The 18,587-nt window shown below is 35.9% G+C and overlaps 2 protein-coding genes across 2 annotated transcripts in view; one reads left to right on the top strand and one right to left on the bottom strand.

The window, feature by feature from the left end:
* On the bottom strand, positions 1-18,425 carry LOC306862303 (leucine--tRNA ligase, cytoplasmic-like; the record flags this gene model as incomplete). The annotated part of the gene is made up of 18 exons (XM_079405043.1): positions 1-728; positions 914-1,046; positions 3,591-3,686; positions 4,132-4,236; positions 5,346-5,456; positions 5,824-5,934; positions 11,120-11,260; positions 12,033-12,173; positions 12,383-12,473; positions 13,118-13,301; positions 13,532-13,595; positions 13,773-13,830; positions 14,110-14,322; positions 16,728-16,866; positions 17,217-17,299; positions 17,424-17,489; positions 17,703-17,788; positions 18,351-18,425. 18 exons carry the CDS (start codon positions 18,423-18,425, stop codon positions 523-525), a joined length of 2,103 nt encoding a protein of 700 aa, XP_079261169.1. The 3' UTR covers positions 1-522.
* LOC306862254 (RNA-binding protein 27-like) overlaps positions 18,424-18,587 on the top strand; it is a gene marked incomplete at its 5' end in the record, with an annotated part of 11,280 nt that continues 11,116 nt past the window's right edge. The window contains one exon of the mRNA XM_079405004.1: positions 18,424-18,451. Coding sequence (XP_079261130.1) covers positions 18,424-18,451 — 28 coding nt within the window. The remainder of the gene's footprint in view (positions 18,452-18,587) is intronic.

An 18,587-nucleotide genomic window follows, 5' to 3' on the forward strand; every position in this document is an offset into this window, starting at 1 on the left:
TACATTTTACTTGCATTAATTTATTAAGTGTTCACTGAATACATATCATTTTACAGGGAGAAGTGAGGAAGAAAACAAAGCTTCCTTTTAAGGTTTTACAGTGAAAAGATAACATCCTCAATTGGACTACTATAGCTGTATGCAAACTATTTAAAACAGCGGACGGATTTAAAAAAAAAAAAATCAAATGAAAACTGGTATAAGCATTATGAAAGTACATAAGACCTTCAAATGTCATATGTAGAGTCCACAAAATATGACTATTTCCAATGCCATGCATGTGTATGAATGTGTACAGTTCTCTTTTACTACTTAAAAAGCCAGAAAATGGATATGAATATATTATTGATATTATAGAGACACTGCAGACCCTTAAACAGAACACTTACCAAATACAGAGAGAGGAGTTCACTAGATGCACCGAGACTGAATGCCAGCTAATGCTAAATTAAGCAGTAAATATAATCAATACTGTTTACAGATGTATGTGATGATAATCATATGAGGGAAAAAAACTAATTATCACTGGACCAGGTATATTAAAGTGCCCCCGATGTCCATTTTCAGGCCGTTATCACTTATATGAACTTTGTTTTCTTGCAGGCTGATGTGGAAGACTGAACTGTTTGAGATGGGGATCTTACCCTCCTCTTCCTTCCCCAAAACTGGGATTCTCCGAGGTCCGAGGAGTGGGTCCTCAAAACGCATCAGCTTCACTTTGGATAAATCTACAAATTTTACAACTGCGTTATTTAAAAACAATGGCAACTTTAGCATGCAGTGGCATCAAAGGATTTGGATACCTCAGTTATACTTTCGAATGTGTTTTTAGCTTATTGCCTTGAATTAAATATCTTACCAGTTTTGTGAAAACGGTTTCAACTTTGCTAAAATAAACGCAAGTAATCTTTACCCTTGATGCCTCTGTTGGCACGGGATAGTCTGCGGATGATGCTGTCTTTGCTGTCTCCCTGTCGGATGTCAATCCTGGTGGAGAACAGACCGTTGGCTGGCTGAGGGTTCACCAGCGAGACTAACACTCCAGGCTATACAAGAAAACAGAGGTCACAGCTGAAGAGGACATATCTATGGATGCTACATCATACAGATCATGAGACACTTTCTGCCTCATATACAGCAATCATTTGACCAATATATTTTGAGTGGTCTATGATTATTGTATAATACAGATATAAAATACAGATTTAAATTTGTCAAAAGCACAACCTATATAGGTTTTCCTTTTGACAAATATAACTCATATTATATGTAATATATGTGTTTATATGTAATATATATATATATATATATATATTCAACAAGTATGCATTGATCATTGCAATTGATCAAACGTATTTCATATTGTTACAAAAACAGCCATTTAAAATTTTACAGCAAGGGAACATTAACTTGCTCAAAACAGACAGGAAAGAATAATGTTAGAAAATATTACTATTTCAAATAAATTGTGTACTTTTTGTCTTTCTATTAATCAAAGAATACTGAAAAAATAGATAATGGATTTCACAAATCTTATTTAAATATATATTAAAATATCTAAATATTATTATTAAATAAAATAAAAAAAAAATTATATATATATATATATATATATATATATATATATATATATATATATATATATATATATATATATATATATATATATATACACATACATACATACACACACACACACATATATATACAGTCCCCTCCATAAGTATTGGAACAGTAAAGACAAAATTGCTCTGTTGGCTGTGGAGTCAAGACATTTGCAAATATGATTAAAAGATGAATATGAGACAAAAGTACAGAATGTCACATTTTATTATTAGCCGTTTCAACACATACATGTTTTACCAAATAAAAAGAACAGCACTTTTAGAGTTCATCCCATTCATTGATGTGAGCATAAGTATTGGGACAGTTGAACATAAGGCAGATATAAAAGATTAAAAGCTATTATTTCACAAAGGCTCAACTTTGTGCTTTTTTGCTAGCTCTAATCTTGCCTTTCTATTTTTGGTGCTGGTCAGAGGTTTGCATCTTGCTGTGTAGCATCTGTAATTCTGTGTCAAAGTCTCCTGAGGACAGTAGATTGTCAGAGCATCACCCCAGCTTTCTGGAAGTTGTTGGTGATTTTACAAACACGTCTTTTAGGGTTCATTTTCACAGCTTTTATGATTTGTCTGTCATCAACTACTGTTGTTTTCTCAGCCGATCAGGTCGTTGTTGGTTGCTGGGGTTGTTTCCAAACTCTTGATTTCTTCATGCCCTTTGTTTTTGCTAGAGCTGTAACTGACTTCCTCTTTTCTTTTAGCATCCACATTTCTTGCTTTTCTCTCAAAGTCAGCTCCCTCATCTTCTTCCTGGTTTGTGTGTGTCATCATCGAATGCAAGATTCAGAATACAGAAGTAATGGATATAACTGATACGACACATTCCCTGCTTTTAATATCTGAAGAATTACTGCAACAGGACACAGCTGATCACTTAGAAAGACCTGTGAGGCAACTGCTCCAATACTTATGCTCACATCAGATAGAGGGATGAAACTCTAAAAGTGCTGATCTTCTTAGCTGGTAAAACATGTATGTGTTGAAACGGCTAATAATAAAATGTGACATTCTGTAGTTGTGTCTCATATTCATCTTTTAATCATATTTGTAAATGTCTTGACTCCACAGCCAACAGAGCAATTTTGTCTTTACTGTTCCAATACTTTTGGAGGGCACTGTATGTATGTAGGTATATTTGTAGAAATAGCCAAAAAATACATTGTATGGGTCAAAATTATTGATTTTTCTTTTATGCCAAAAATCATTAGGACATTAAGTAAAGATCATGTTCCATGAAGATATTTTGTATATATCCTACTGTAAATATATCAAAACTTAATTTTTGATTAGTAATATGGTTTGCTAAGAACTTCATTTGGAGTTTAACTTTAAAGGCGATTTTCACAATATTTAGATTTTTTCGCACCCTCAGATTCCAGATTTTCAAATAGTTCAACCAAATATCGTCCTATACTAACAAATCATACATCATACAGACCATAGCTTACTTATTCAGCTTTCAGATTATGTATAAATCTCAATTTTGAAAAATTGATCCTTATGACTGGTTATGACTTATGATGTATATACATATACATATATGTGTGTGTGTTTTTTTTTTTTTTTATAGCACACCTGTTTTCAGTTTAAATACAATTAGCTATAAAACAAGTCTTTAAATTTCCATGTCTTTCCAGGTCTGGATATCACCATTTTAACATTCTTTAATTTTTCCAGGTTTTCTCCTTGGTTGTGTGGAACACTGCATACCAAATCCTGTATAAAACCATGTGTCATCATATTTCAAATATATTTCCAAAAGCCTGGCAAAAACATTTCATGTCTGAATGAACGCTGTACACTACACCATACTGAGATGCATCTAAGAAGCATTAGCGATGCGCAGCATGCTTCTAAAATGAGTCTGTCTCTAGCTGCATGCAGCACAGGCCAGATCAACCATTAAAAAGCAGAAACAATAGATGGTGCAGCAGCTATGACGGGGCCTCAGTGGGCTCTCATCATCACCTCGGATCTGAAGACACATAACGGTTTCCCAGGGCAACAGTCCTCCTTTACTTTGTCATCCGCTTCAGAGGCAAACACAACGTCTATCTGATCCAACTGATGGAGGAGACGGAGAGGGAAGGAGAGTCAGAGAAAGAACGACACTGGTTATCATTTAGCTACTGACTGAAACAGCTAACAATGAGATCAGACCAAGAGTCCGCTAATAATAGTGCTTTCAGCACCGCAGCTCGTTAATTACAAAAGAAAAATGGCTGAAATGAGAGGGGGAAAAATAAACTTTTGCAATGCATTTTAGAGTAAAACAATATTCAAATGAAAATAATCAGCTCGTTTTGAAGGAGTTGCTTTATTTTATTTACTTGCATTAATTGTTAAACTGTACTGAGGAGTCATGTGCAATAAGACCAGGGACATTAAGCCATGCATAGTCAATTTCGATTTTAAGTGTTACAAAAGTTAGGGTCTTTCTTTTTTTCTGTCCTTTGGTTTTGTAGAACTGAACATTTAGTTTGCTTTTCATGTAGTTATGCGCTATTACCTCAAGAGAATTAGTCAAATAAACGATGTTCTCCAGTAGGACAGCACGCTCGTCAAACTCCAGCTCTACATCAAGAACCCTTGGCCCGTTTTTCTCTAGGCTGTCCTGGAAACACACCGCAAGAGAGAATCAGGACCAATTTAAACACATATAAATGACACATTTCATTCTGAAATAATGTTGCTACGCAATTCAACGAACATTTAAAAAAATATTTATATAGTTTTCATTACTGAAATCCAGTCTTCAGTGCGAAAAAAATCAGAAACCATCTGAATATACTGATTTAGGGCTCAAGAAACATTTCTTATTAGCATTCATTTTGAAAATAGTTGAGATGCTTAATATTTTTATAGAAACTTTAAACTGTGATTTTTTTTTTTTTTCAACAAAAGATGTTATGTATATATGTGTGTGTGTACACACACACATATATATACTGTAACAAGTCGGCTGCCTCCCCCCTGTCCATCATCACCACCCCGTCCCGTATTCGCCGCCCTTCACCAGGCTCCCGACGGGAGTGGGTGTGTGAGAGAGGAGGGGCGCTGAACACGCAGGGCTGGCGGCGTGTGATGAGGCGCACCTGATGTGAATAGAGCCTCATCACCGCCGCTGTTTAAACGCCGAGCGCGCTTCTCCTCGGGAGACCGGTCTCTACCCCGTGCATGCACGCTGGTGTCCTCGTGGGTCCAGGAAGGGAGCGTCGAGGAGGACTGCTGCACCCGTTAGGCGGCTGACGGGCCAGGATACCGGGCCGCCGAATCCCCCAGAAGCGCCGGGAACCCAGGAGATAGACAAAGCCGCGCAAGAGACGCCGCCGCCACTCGCTCCCGGCCCCGAGAGGGGAGCGCGTGCGGCCACCGGACTCCGCCCCTTCCCTGGACCCTTCCCTGACGAACACTACCCTCCTTCACTAGCCCCGCGGCACAACGAGGACACCAGAATCCCCGTTTATTTGGACACTTTATTGTTTAATAAAAACCTCTCCGAGGCTTGACGCCACACCCACTGTGTCTGTCGTTGGCTCCTCCCGCCACAATACACATACATAACATAAATTACACACATATATTATGTACACAAAATCATTAATCGTTGCCCAGCACTATGCTATTGTGAACACAGTCTTTGTTGACGCTAGCCTTTGACCATGCTCGTAAATCTAAGACCCAGTTTTTAAAAGATCGTACTGAAGGACCAAACTCTTCTACCTTTATCATGGCTACAAAGGGCATCACTCTCTTCATGTATTTCTTCAGCTCCGGCATGGCACCCAGCTCCATGGCGATGACCTTATTGTCAGGTAGAGCTCCATTGTTGCTCTAGAAATGACAATAGGAAAGAATTGCTATTTGATTGACAGCCTATCAAAACTTAACCCTCCGAATTCAAAAAATGGCATTCCGAGTACAGCAAGAGAAATGAAACAATTGCTTTGTCATGAAAACTTTGTGTGTGTTGAAAAATGAACAGCAATGGAATTTGGACTCAATTTGAACCTTTAATAGCATAGTACTGCATCAACCGACAGGTGTATTTTACAGCATTAGTTGATAATGTAAAAAAAAATTATAATAATTGGAATCAACAAATCGATTCATGAAATCTGTGTCAAGCCCTATTAAATATGTGAAGACTGTCTCAGTTTGTGCACTTTGATATGAGAGATGTGATTAGGGTGTTTTATACCTTGTAATATTTGCCCAGCAGAGAGAGGGCGCTGTGCTGCCACGGCGGGTAGGTCTTTGCTACGTAGATGGTGCAGTGTGTGGGCTTAGCTGGTGCTTTGCTGTCTCCCTTCTGTGATAGACAAAGGAAAGCAAAACTTAAAACTAGAAATAAGACGGAATAAGTGCAGTAACATCATAAAATATTATTTTTAATATCAAGAATTCTATAAAACTAAACATTTGTTCTTTATAACGTAAATAGTTTTATTTTAATGTAAAGGGGTTGTGATATATTAAGGCATTCATAATTATATAATTGTAGTGCTGTCAAACGATTAATCGCATCCGAAATAAAAGTGCGCGCACTGTGTATATTTATTATGTATATACAAATACAAGCACGCATGTATTTATTTACGAAAAATATGTTATGTTTATATATGAAATATATTTACATATGATAAAAATGATATGAATATAAATATATGTAAATATTTTCAAAATATATGCTGTATGTGTGTGTATTTACATATACATAATAAATATACACAATACACACGCATATATTATGTAAACAAAAATTTGGGATGTGATTTATTTTTATTTTGGATTAATTGTTTGACAGCACTATATAATTGTATATTATTATTATCACCATTGCTATGAACCGGTTCAAGGGACGAAAACAAACTAAATTTTGACAGAAACAGAACCAGAAATGAAAATCTAATTTTCCGAATGGAATCAAAAATTGAAATGGCCATAAACCGGTTAATATCGTTATTTTATCGTTCCATTTAATATTTGAAATGTACTGTCAACCAATCACAAATTCAAGTATTAGGCTAAATGTGGCGCTGACGTGTCCAACGCGTGAAATGCCCGTCTGCGCTCAGCTGTGAACTCGTCATAGTTAAACGAAACAAAACGAAAGAAAATAAAGAGCTGAGTTTTGGTTTATTGTGACACGATCCAAAGTTCACGGAAAGGAAAACGACAGCAGAAAGTAGTTTCCTTTGCAAAAGCTTGACAGTTTTGAATGTCTTGCTTCTATCTGTATACCAGTATGGCTATCGCGCCGGCGCGACAACATATTTTTGCGATATTGCAGCCTGTTCATTATCAAAATGTATAATCAAAATACAATTAAAGTAGTATATAATAAATAGCACTGCTCCGTTGTACAATCTGTTACATTCAGCGTGATCACTATGCTGATATGCGAAGGATGATGATCGATGCAAGTGAAGCACAAAGCCTATTTCATAAATAAGAATATTTCAGCATCCAGATGCGGTGCTAATATGAAAGCGTTTCACCTTTTAATTATTTTATAAATTAATTTGTGTTTGGCCTTACGAATATATAGCCTAAACGCTTTAAATCGCCTTAACTTTGGAGGACTTGTTGTGGAGAGAAGGGAACTTTAACTGTGTAAATAATGTTTGTAAACATTGTGCTTTTACCAGTATTTTAGCCTACATTATTTCTGAATGTAATCATAAAATGCGACTTAGCCTATGTTTTTTTTTCCTCTCAAAACGCAATTTTATAGGAGTGTTTAACAATGCAGCAAACATTTTTAAATACCTTGAAAAAATACTTTAATGTCGTTAAAGCGTTAGCAGATTTTTTCTTTTGTTGAGTAGGCTACAGTTGGCCAAAATCTATAAAAGACAATGCTGTATTGGCTGTGATTAAGCGCAGCAGGCTAAGATACCAGATTTCTGTGGTGTTGTTTTTTTCTATTTTTATTTTGGAGATAAAAAAAAACTGCTGTACTTTAATATTATTATTATTATTATTATTATTATAGGCAAATATATATATAAAAACAAAAAAAAACGTTATTAACCGGTTTCGGAACGATAATAATACAGAGAAACGCAGGAACAGAAGCGTTAAAATATCAATTCTATTTATCTATTTTTCTATTTATAAAAAGCTATTTATCTTTCTTTTCTTTTTTCTTTACATAAGTTGGTAGTGATATATTATTATTATTATTATTTTCAGATTTAATCAAATATTTCTTATTTTATTTTGAAAATGTTCTAAACAATATATACTTTAAATCTATGAATGTAACTCTGCTATTAACCATTTATTTACTATTTATCATTTTTACATAAATGGGTAGTCATATACTACTACTACATATAAAATCTTGACATTTTCCCCAGAGCTTATGAAACATTTGAACTTATTTTATAAATTAAGTTTTCAAAACTATACTTTTTTTATACTCTATAAATTGAACTCTAGCCCTACTTTTATATCCAGTTTTATGTTTTTATTCTTATATGCAGTTACCACCAGTACAGTTTCCTTAAGAGTCTAAAACACATCAGCACAACAACTCCTTATTCAGAGCGACATCCATTACCACATGGTCCCAATAACAGGACTGAGAAAAGCCTTCCTCCTCGGAGACTTGACTCATAACGCTTACATAAGGCTCAGCAAAGGTAGAAACAGACTGTAGGGAAACCGTCCCATGTTAAAAGCGAGGGATAATGCACTACTCCTCTGTCAGGGGAGGTCTGGGACACTGCTGAACTCACTCTACATGACAGCTGTCAACCTGATTCATTCTTAATGTCAATTATGTTTGGGTGGGGTTGGTCAGCACGCTGGACTGCTGGGGTCTGGAGGTGCGAGATCTCTGTCTAATCTGTTACAAGGATTTTATGAATAGTGCTACAAATTTCAATTACAAACCCAACAGGTAGCTACCATAAAGTAACCTAACGGAAAATCTTCATAAATTACTCAAACTTTAATGTTGAGGTAGCAGGGTTGAGGTTTTGAACATCGCATTTAACACTAGTTGCTATGCAACCATGCATTCAATCCAAGAAATTAGCCACTGACCTTTCCTGAGTGCAAAGTTTGGTGAATTCTCACCATAGAGATAGAAAGTCGGAACTGTTAAAATTGTGTATTATTATCATAATTATTATAAATGTAGCTGCAAGCAGCAATTACAGGACCAAGCACAGCAGTGGCAGATATTGCTGCCACTTGCGCACTATTAAAAAAAATGAGCAGAAATATGATTTTTGAATAAACGTTTAAACAGAAATGGGCAAACATACCCAATTTTGGCCACTAGGAGGTGCAGTTCCTAAAGTTCAGAGGGACCATAAAGACTGTTACATAACATGCCGATGACCAGACCGTCATTGAGCGTCTGTCAGCATAGTTTTTATGGCCAATTCAACAATTTTTTACAGATGTTACTGTTTTTGATAATCAACATAAATTTACATCGGCATCCGAATTCAAGCTGCTACTACTACTGCCAACTCAAGCTGCTGTCAAATGTGCATTTCTAAAAGACAAAATGTAATATCATTATTGATATGAAAAATTTTATTGTGATAATTTATTTGGTCATATCGCCCAACCCTATGGCACTTACAAAAATGCTCTTCTCATTTTACATCTTCATCTTATATTAGAATTCCAAAATGCGTATATCCAAAGTCCTAGTTTTGGTTTCCCTTCTTGAATGACGAATAGAGACTACTGCCATCTGCTGGTGTGGAGAGTTATTACTGCTCACGCTGGCCCAGAATGTACATGCTAATTGCCAGTTGGCTGTAGCTTTTGTTTTTTCAAGCACAACTTTTTGGCCTAGACAAAGAGGACATGAGGTGACAACACAGTCGGATTTCATCGTTCCTAGTTCTTTGATGTTGGCTTGGTGTACCATAGCCTTAAAGAAACTTACCAAGTCTCACTGTTATATGCAAAGCTTTGCCAAAACGGTTTAATTTCCTGACAGGTTCCCTCACTGTCAACTTGTCGCCAAGCTGGTATGTCACATGTGAATTTGGTAAGGATCCCATGAACATCGCATGGGTAGTTTTACCCTGTTGTTATGAACATTTTACTCCGCATAGCCCAGGAAAACTTAAGAGAACATACACTTGACTTTCTTAATGAATGTAATGACAAAATAATAAAGAAAAAGCATGTCAACGTCAAACAGAAGAAATCTTTAAAAATAAATACTTATTACATTGTGGTGATAATGTATAGTGGGAACTCTACTGGTTTTCATTTCTAATAGAGTGATGAGGGTAGGGCTGGGAAAATAAATCGATGCATCGCGAATCAAGAAATGATTCTGCATTGATTCTTAGGCTACGTCCACACGAAGACGGGTTTCTCCGTATCCGATCTTTTTTTTGCTTCAAATTCCGTAAACACGGAGTCGTCTCAGGAAATATCTGCGTCCACACGGAATCACTGAAACCGACTGAAAACGATGTAGTACACATGCCAGACCAATAGGTGGCGCCTAATTCTGCCACAGAGATACACAAAAAAACAGAGAAGAAGACTTGGACCATGTGCGTAAACCTTGCGCGCTGAATATAAACTAACACACAAAGCAGAAGATTTTGCTTTAATAAAACTAATGAGCTCAGTAGGTTCTGCAGCACGAACACAGGCACGTAGTCTGACATTGTTGTTGTTGTTGTTGTCGCTGTTATGTGACGTAGCGGTGTCCGATTAGGGGCGAGACGTGGGCTGATGACGTCATCGTTTCAGAAAATATACGGATTCGCCGTCCACACGAAAACATGAAACCGGCGTTTTCAAATTTATCCACCCTGGGACCCGGTTTCAAAAATGATCGGTTTCACTCTTCGAAAACGCCGGTTTCGTGTGGACGAAACGCCTATACGGTAAAAAATTTATGCGTACACAGAGAAACCCGTCTTCGTGTGGACGGGGCCTTAGACTTTCCGAATGCATCGCGATTCTTTCTTGAGTCGATTGTAGCTTAGTTTTGGACAGCAGATGGCGCTGCATGCTTTAGAAAAACACACAATTGAACCTAAAATAATCATTCATAAAATTTGAAACATTTGAAGCTAATTACAAGGGTGTTCACAGCGGGCTGCGTTTACATTGATCTCACGTCATAAAAGCATTCTGAGACGAGGTGAAATTGCATGACTCAGCTGAAAGCACAAGCGCTCTTTAGCACTCTTCTTCATCAGCATTTGAGTGTGCAGATAAAAACTAGATTAGAGCGCCATCTGCTGTTAAAATCTATGCTAAGAACCGATTTCAGAAGAGAATCATGATGCATTCGGAAGATCTCCGAATCGATTCATCATCGCAGCCCTAGTTGAGAGATTATGTATTTTTGTAGGCTAAAACCTAGAAACAAGTTAGCATTTTAGCACCGTCATTCCATTTTCCTGAAGAAAATTTTTTATTTTAAATTGGGTTTTTGGTCTGCCGAATAAATTTAGATATATTTCAAAATCCATAAAAGTGTGGTCAGTCCATACCTTGCCCTTGGCCGGTTGTGTGTAAGCTTTCAGGCGAAGACGGAGGTCATGGGCAGTGTCCATCAGATACTGTGAGGATCGAATCAAGATCTCATCCACTGGACCAGCTGTAGGCCAGTGAGCCTTCATTATAGAACTGCTCTGTATGGAGAGAAAATAAATAGTGTCAACTGTGCAGCTCAGTTAAAGATTTCATTTCTGTTTCTACTAAATAAAATAAAAAAAAATGTTTAGTCAGCCAGTTGTTATCAGCTGTTTAAAGGAATATAATCTTCAAGCATTGAAATTAAAATTTTAAAATTGAGTGGACAAAACAATGCAAGAATGGATATACCACAGAATGCGATTTTAGTCTAAAATTAGCTTTCACTAAATGGGTTCCTTATTTGGGCAGTTAAAATAAAAATTGGACTGTGTCCTATGGTGTGACATAGCAAAAATGTAGAAAAAAACAAACAAAAAAAACTTAAACATACATCTTAACATGAGAAAAATGTATCTTCATTCTTAGTTACAAATAGCATGAGAGAGGTTCATCTTCAATGTTAGAGTTTTTTTTTTTTTTTTTTTCGTCACACCACACATTGATACGTCAACTACCCATTTATATTATGGAAAAACAAATCCTCAAAAATAATGGTAACTAAAACTAGCTATTGAGGATATTTTTCTTACTATAATTAACTGAATGTCAATTCACAATATTGTCAAACGTATGACATTGTTGCATGATTGTACCTGTTGCATATAGTTTTGAAACAAACAACTGGAACACCAAGCTGTACTGTATGTGTGGAGAATGCTATTTACTGTAGTTCCTCAATACTATGATTGGCTGTGAAATGTTATGGTTTAGGAGTAAGCAGGCAATTCCTTAGTGGAAACCTATCGTTCAGCGTAGAGGGGGTCTCACCTTCCCCAGCAGGGACCAGGTGTGTTCACACAGGTGGGGGCAGATGGGAGTCAGCAGGAGTGTTTGGTTCTCGATAAACTGGAACACAAGATCCCTGTGCATGCCCTCGATGGCCAACTCCCTGTATTTATCCTTGGCGGCCTTCAAAGAGTCAAAAACTGGTTATGCACAGCCTCGCTGACATAGTTTACACTGCTGAAAATTTCCTGACATATCATGGAATGGCACATGCAGCCTCTTGAAGTGACGTGGTGTGTTATTTTTCTTTTTAATTAATATTACTAATGTAAATATAATTGCTCCATGTGACCAACGGATGTTGATGGTGAATGTAATTGTGTATGCATTACCTGGAACTCAAAGAAACCGCTCTTCAACGCCTCTTTGTACATCATTCTCTCAAAGTGCTGCTCTGTTTTAATGATGCTGGAATTCATTTCACTGCAGACAGACATATACAATCAGGTGAAAATAAATAAATAGATGATGCTAAATAGATGAAAAAAACTGTGCCTTAATTTATCAGTCAAAAATTCTAAACCGTTAGGAATGAATGACTGATGAACGAATAAAAAAGAGCCGTTTTCTTTTTGACTATATTTTAAAATGGCATTTATTCCAGTGATGGCAAAGTTGAAATTTCAGCATAATTACTCTCTCTGATTTGCTGCTCAAGAAACATTTATTATTATTATTATCAATGTTGAAAACAGTTGTGCTGCTTAATATTTGATAAAAACCATGATACATTTTTTCAGGATTAATGGAAAGTTGAAAAGAACAGCATTTATTTGAAACATAAATCTTCTGTAAAATGATAAATGTCCTTACTGTTACTTTTGATTCATTTGTCATTCTGAATGAAAGCATCGATTTCTTTCAGGACAAAAAAAAATAAGATAAAATAATAATAATAAAATTATTTTACTGAACCCAAACCTTTGAGAGTGTACCCATTCCTATTTACAATACACTTCTATTATTGTTACTATACCACAATATAATACATCCACTACATGGAAACAAGTCAATTTAACAAGAATGTTTTTTTTTTCCTTCACACTTCTCTCAGCACTGTGTGTTACCTAATAAATACTCTGTCGTTACACGTGTCCGCTGGTCCGGTCCTCAGGTTGCTCTGATTGGCGATCATCTCTTTCACCCATTCCACCCATGTAAAGAGACGCAATATTCCTGCATCTGCCATGGCCTCGACAAAGTTAGCATCCTCCACTGTGTCTCCTGCATCAGCCAGAGCCAAACGCATACCTATGATACAGACAGACAGAGAGAGACAGGTTGGCATGGGTTTAATGAGGTTTATGGCATTTACATTCATAATTCTACATTACAGGTCACATAAAAAGACTCTTCTTCGAGGGGATCATAAAGTTAGACTGTACATGCACAGGGATTAAACCTACTCCTGCTGCAGTAAGAGTCTGACCGCATGTAAAGTGTTTGGCCTTCAAAAGAACCAGTATTTAGGAAGGACTTACCATCTGCTGAAAACTTGGCAATGGCTTGACTCAAAGTGAGAAAGTTGCCAGTGGACTTGGACATCTGGTGGGTATAAACATCTAATTAGACGACTGAAGAGGACCATCCACAACATGTGCATTCATAAACCGAGGAACAAACTATTTTGTTAATTGATATACCACTGAAAACAAACTTGACATTTAGAAATGTTGCCTTGCCAACTAACAAGAAAGACAGACAGAAGAGGAATATCATCACCTTTTCAGAGTTTAGCAAAAGATGACCATTGGCACGTACTGCTTTTGGCCATTTGCCACTATCATGAAAAAAAATAAAAAATAAAATAGCACAAAGCGTGAAAAAGTGTAGCAATGCAATTATCAATCAGGGTGACAAATTGAAATTAAACAGCTGTATTGCTATGAGAATATTACTTTCTCTTCTCTGGTTAATGTAAAAATATTGCACATCACATTTAAATTAAGTAGTAATAGTTAAGATGTAGGAATTACAACAAGAATAAAATGTAGGGGAAGCTGAGATACAGAAGAAAAATGTACTTTTATTGCAAGTAAATAAGTAAGCTGCAGCCTACCTGTCATTGGGCCACATGGCTACATGATTGTAGAGGTAATAGGAGAGGTGGTTTGGCACCAGATCTTTCCCTGATACTCTCACATCTACAGGGTACCAGAACTCAAACTCCCTCCTGAGCTTCTGCAGGTTCTCCTTTGGGATGTCCGTCTTTGGGAAAGGTGCTGTTTTGAAGAAGATGTAATCCCACACCTCCCTCGTCATCTGCTCGGCTCTAACGGGAGGAAATGTGTTTTTCTGTATCACTTTTTTGTGGATTACCTTTTTTATTCAAGTAACAATGAATATGTGTGGCAGTATATTCAGATGGTCAGTAACGACCGTTATTTTTGTTCTCAATTTGATTCACTGAGTCTGACACATTTTACCTAAGCTTTATCTTTCAATTCTCACACAATTTCTATTTTTACTCAATTTAGTAGCATATTTTCCATGATATTTTTGCTTGATTCATTATCCGAACACTGTGGGGTTAGGGCTGGACAATAATTCAATATTAATATGTATCGCGATATAATTTTTTCCAATAACGGTGATATGATTTATAAACACATTTCCGATATACATTACCAGTGTTTCTCATACATTGATTTATTTGTGGCGTTTGACTTTGTTGAATAAACATGAGCACTACACGTTTCAAAATCAAAACGCGTCGCGGGTGTTTTATATGAATGTATCTCTGAAGGGAACCGACTGTCTTCAGAAACGTTTCGATGACATTTTAATTTGATCTGATAAAGTCGTGTTCATGAGCGGAGCTGTTATGATTACAGCCGTTACCGGGGAAACCGCTAGTTCTGCCGCTCCCACAGCGCCTCCTGCTGGCAGAGAATCAGATTGCATTTTCAAGAATAAGCCCGTCCTCAAGCAACACGCTTTTGTTTGTTTTGTGCAGAAACTCAGAGCACTATTCATACTCTTTATCCTGGCTGAAGCACATTTGTTTCAATCTATAAGAACAATCAGCCAACACTACCATTAAAAAGTTTTTGAACAGTAAGGTTTTAACCTTTTTTTTCTTTTCTTTTTTTTAAGAATTCTCATCTGTTCACCAAGCCTGCATTTATTTGATCCAAAGTACAGCAAAAACAGTAAAATTGACATTTTTACTAATTAAAAAAACTTTTCCGTTTGAATATATTTTAAAATGTAATTTATTCCTGTGATCTGCAGCTGTATTTCCAGCATCATTACTCCAGTCTTCAGTGTCACATGATCCTTCAGAAATCACTCTAATATGCTGATTTGCTGATTATCAATATTTAAAACAGTTGAGTACATATTTTTCAGGATTCTTTAAATAGAAAGACCCAAAGATCAGCATTTATCTGAAGTAAAAAGCTTGTTACATTTATACACAATTCCATTCAAAACCTTAGTTAGTATAATTTAATTATTTTTATTTTTATGGAAAGAAATTATAGAAATTAATACTTTTATTTAGCAAGGATACTTTAAATTGATCAAAAGTGATTGATAAAGACATTTATAATGTTACAAAATATTTGTATTTCAGATAAATGGTGTTTTTCTGAACTTTCTATTAATCAAAGAAACCTGAAAAAATTCTACTTGGCTGTTTTCAACATTATAATAAATGTTTTTTTGAGCAGTATATCAGTATATCAGTCACATGAGAAATCATTCTGGTGTAATAATGCTAAAAATTCAGCTTTGAAAAAAAAAAAAAAAAAAAAAAAAAAAAAACAGGAATAAATTACATTTTAAAATATTTTAAAATAGAAAAGTTATTTTAAATGCAAAAATATTTCAAAAAGTTAAAATTTTTGCTGTATTTTGGATCAAATAAATGCAGGCTTGGTGAGCAGAAGAGAAGTTTTTTTAAAACATTAAAAATCATACTGTTCAAAAACTTTTGACCGGTAATGTATATTAGCCCATAGTTTGAAGTTAAAGATATTAATATTAATAAGATGAGGCTGAGATGTTTATTTGACAGTGATTTCACATTTCTTGCTTGTATGAAGGCTAAACACAAATAAAATTGTAATATTTCTTGTAATTAGCTTATTTATCACTGATTGTTTACTTGTCTTCAGTGAGCTTTATTTTTTATTTATACTAGGTTTTTTGTAATATTGACACAGATTGTGTTACGAAATTTCAAATTTTGATATCAAAGACCTTATTTAAAGCAAAAATAACTATAGTGATATTAGTGCTCTCAAACAATTAATCGCGATTAATGGCATGGAAAATAAAAGTTTTTGTTTACATAATATATGTATGTCTACTGTGTATATTTATTATATAAATACATACACATACAGTAAATATTTACATGTATATATTTATATTCTTATATTATATATAAATATATTTAACATATAAACAAAAGTTTTCTTAAATATATACATGCATGTGTGTGTATTTATACATATATACACAGTACACACAGATATATTATGTAAACAAAAAAATCTTTTACATTTATATTCTTGTTTTTTCATTAATCACCTCACCTCCTGTTGAATTGATGCTCAAAAAAACGTGCATTACGTAAATTTGGTAATTAGAATGGTCTTGTTCATTCTATAATTCACATGGTTTTGCATTTTTTAACTGTCTTACTTTTTCCGGAAAAGCAAATTATACCTGATTCCCAGTGGCGAGGGTGCTTGTCCGTTGAGGACCCCTCCCTGGAGGAGATGTGCCACGGTGTAGTAAGCCATATAAATGGTAGAGTCCGACAGGGACTCAATGAGCCATTGTTCATCCCATGGCAACCGGGTTCCTATGGGAACCAAACACATAAAAGAATCAAAACCAAAGGTTCTCTCTAAGGAATAGAATGAAAATTGCTGATGGTATCGCTGAGTGGTTTGGGGGCAAGGGAGGAGCGAGGAATAAGAGTATAACAAAAGAAATATAGATGGGCCTTGTCCTTACAAAACCACTTTGATTAAGATAAGCTTCACACAAAGGCGGCCATCTGAGGTGATTTCAAAAGGATGTGTGCAAAGAAAACTTTGTGCAGGTTGCCTAACTATTACAAGCAATTTATTTCAAAAGAAAAATCCAACAGGATGCAGGAAAAGCTGGCAACAAAGCTTGTTAACTGACACACAGATAAGCCGGTCTTACCTAGCCCATACGTTCTGGAGCAGGCATGTTCCTGAAGCCAAGCCAATGTTGCTTCAAAGTTCTTCCTGGTTTCGTCGCAGAACCTGAAGAGCAAAGCATAGAGTTAGTATTCACACACTCATACAGCCTTGCTAGCAACAACGGTGCCACACAGCAACTGCACAATTTCCACTGTAATCTCCCCATGCCACAAAGTGTGAGACTTACGTCTCCAGAGCCTCCAGGACACCCGTGGCTTGCTTTTTCCATTCCTCATTGCCATAATCCAGATACCTGACAGATAAAGAGCCCAGTCACTGTCTGACAAGTCAAATCAAGCAGGGACGCCATGACAAAAAAGGACTAAAATCCCACAAGATCACAGGGATAGGGAATGATTTGATTGAAGAGGAAGTGAATATACTACTAAGACGGTAGTGGATGTTATCATGCGCTCGGAGATCAAATAGTATGATGCATCTGTATGAGAGTGTTTTCTGCACTGACCATTGATCACACAATGCCACAACACACTCGTCTGCAGACCGAGATAACACCTGCTTCTCCGGCTCCATGTAGATCATTGCCTCACCCTAACAAAAGAAATAAAATAGGGTTAGACTTTTTTTTTTTTTTTGATACTTTATCAAAAAAAATTGATTCGCAACTCAATTTAATATTCAATCCATACAAAGTCTACTGTATCATATATAATGCACAAACTTCTAAGGCCTCTAAATGATTAACAATCAAAAACTCGTTGCTTTATAGTGTTTTGCCCCCACATTTAAATTGAAAAAATTTTAAATTAAAAAACAAGCATTTAAAACCCATCCTGCAAAGATATTATTGGGTGATGTAAAGTGACAACTAAAAATTGCGAAAATTACGGTTTTGTAATACTGAACTGTAAATGGACTGTTAACACTTACTATTTATTTCACTATTAATCATCTTTTATGTACTTATACGTCTGTAGAAATTAATTTGCTATCTCTGCAAATGATTGCAATGCTACAATCAGAATATCATTTTATTTTTGACCATATACACATCAACAACTGCACCAAATTAAATGTGGGCCACCTAAACTGTTCCATTTAAAACAAGTTCTGACTATTATTTCATGTCATGTATTACATATGGTCCACCAACCTTCTCCACCATCATCTTCTGAATGGGCTTCTTAACATCCTGGACCTTCTGTCCCTTGAAACCCTCCACTAACATGATCTTGCAAAACAAAGTTCAGGAAAGTTGTTCAGATCTTCACATGTAGGAATAAGCTGTCATTTAGCAAATATCTAAAGCAGACACACAGTACTCTAACCACCAACATGAGCATCTAAAACAAGCATATGTCATGAAGCGCCCTTATATGCATTCATCTAT

This window comes from Barbus barbus, assembly GCF_936440315.1.
Source record: "Barbus barbus genome assembly, chromosome: 43".
NCBI classification, from domain to species: domain Eukaryota; kingdom Metazoa; phylum Chordata; class Actinopteri; order Cypriniformes; family Cyprinidae; genus Barbus; species Barbus barbus.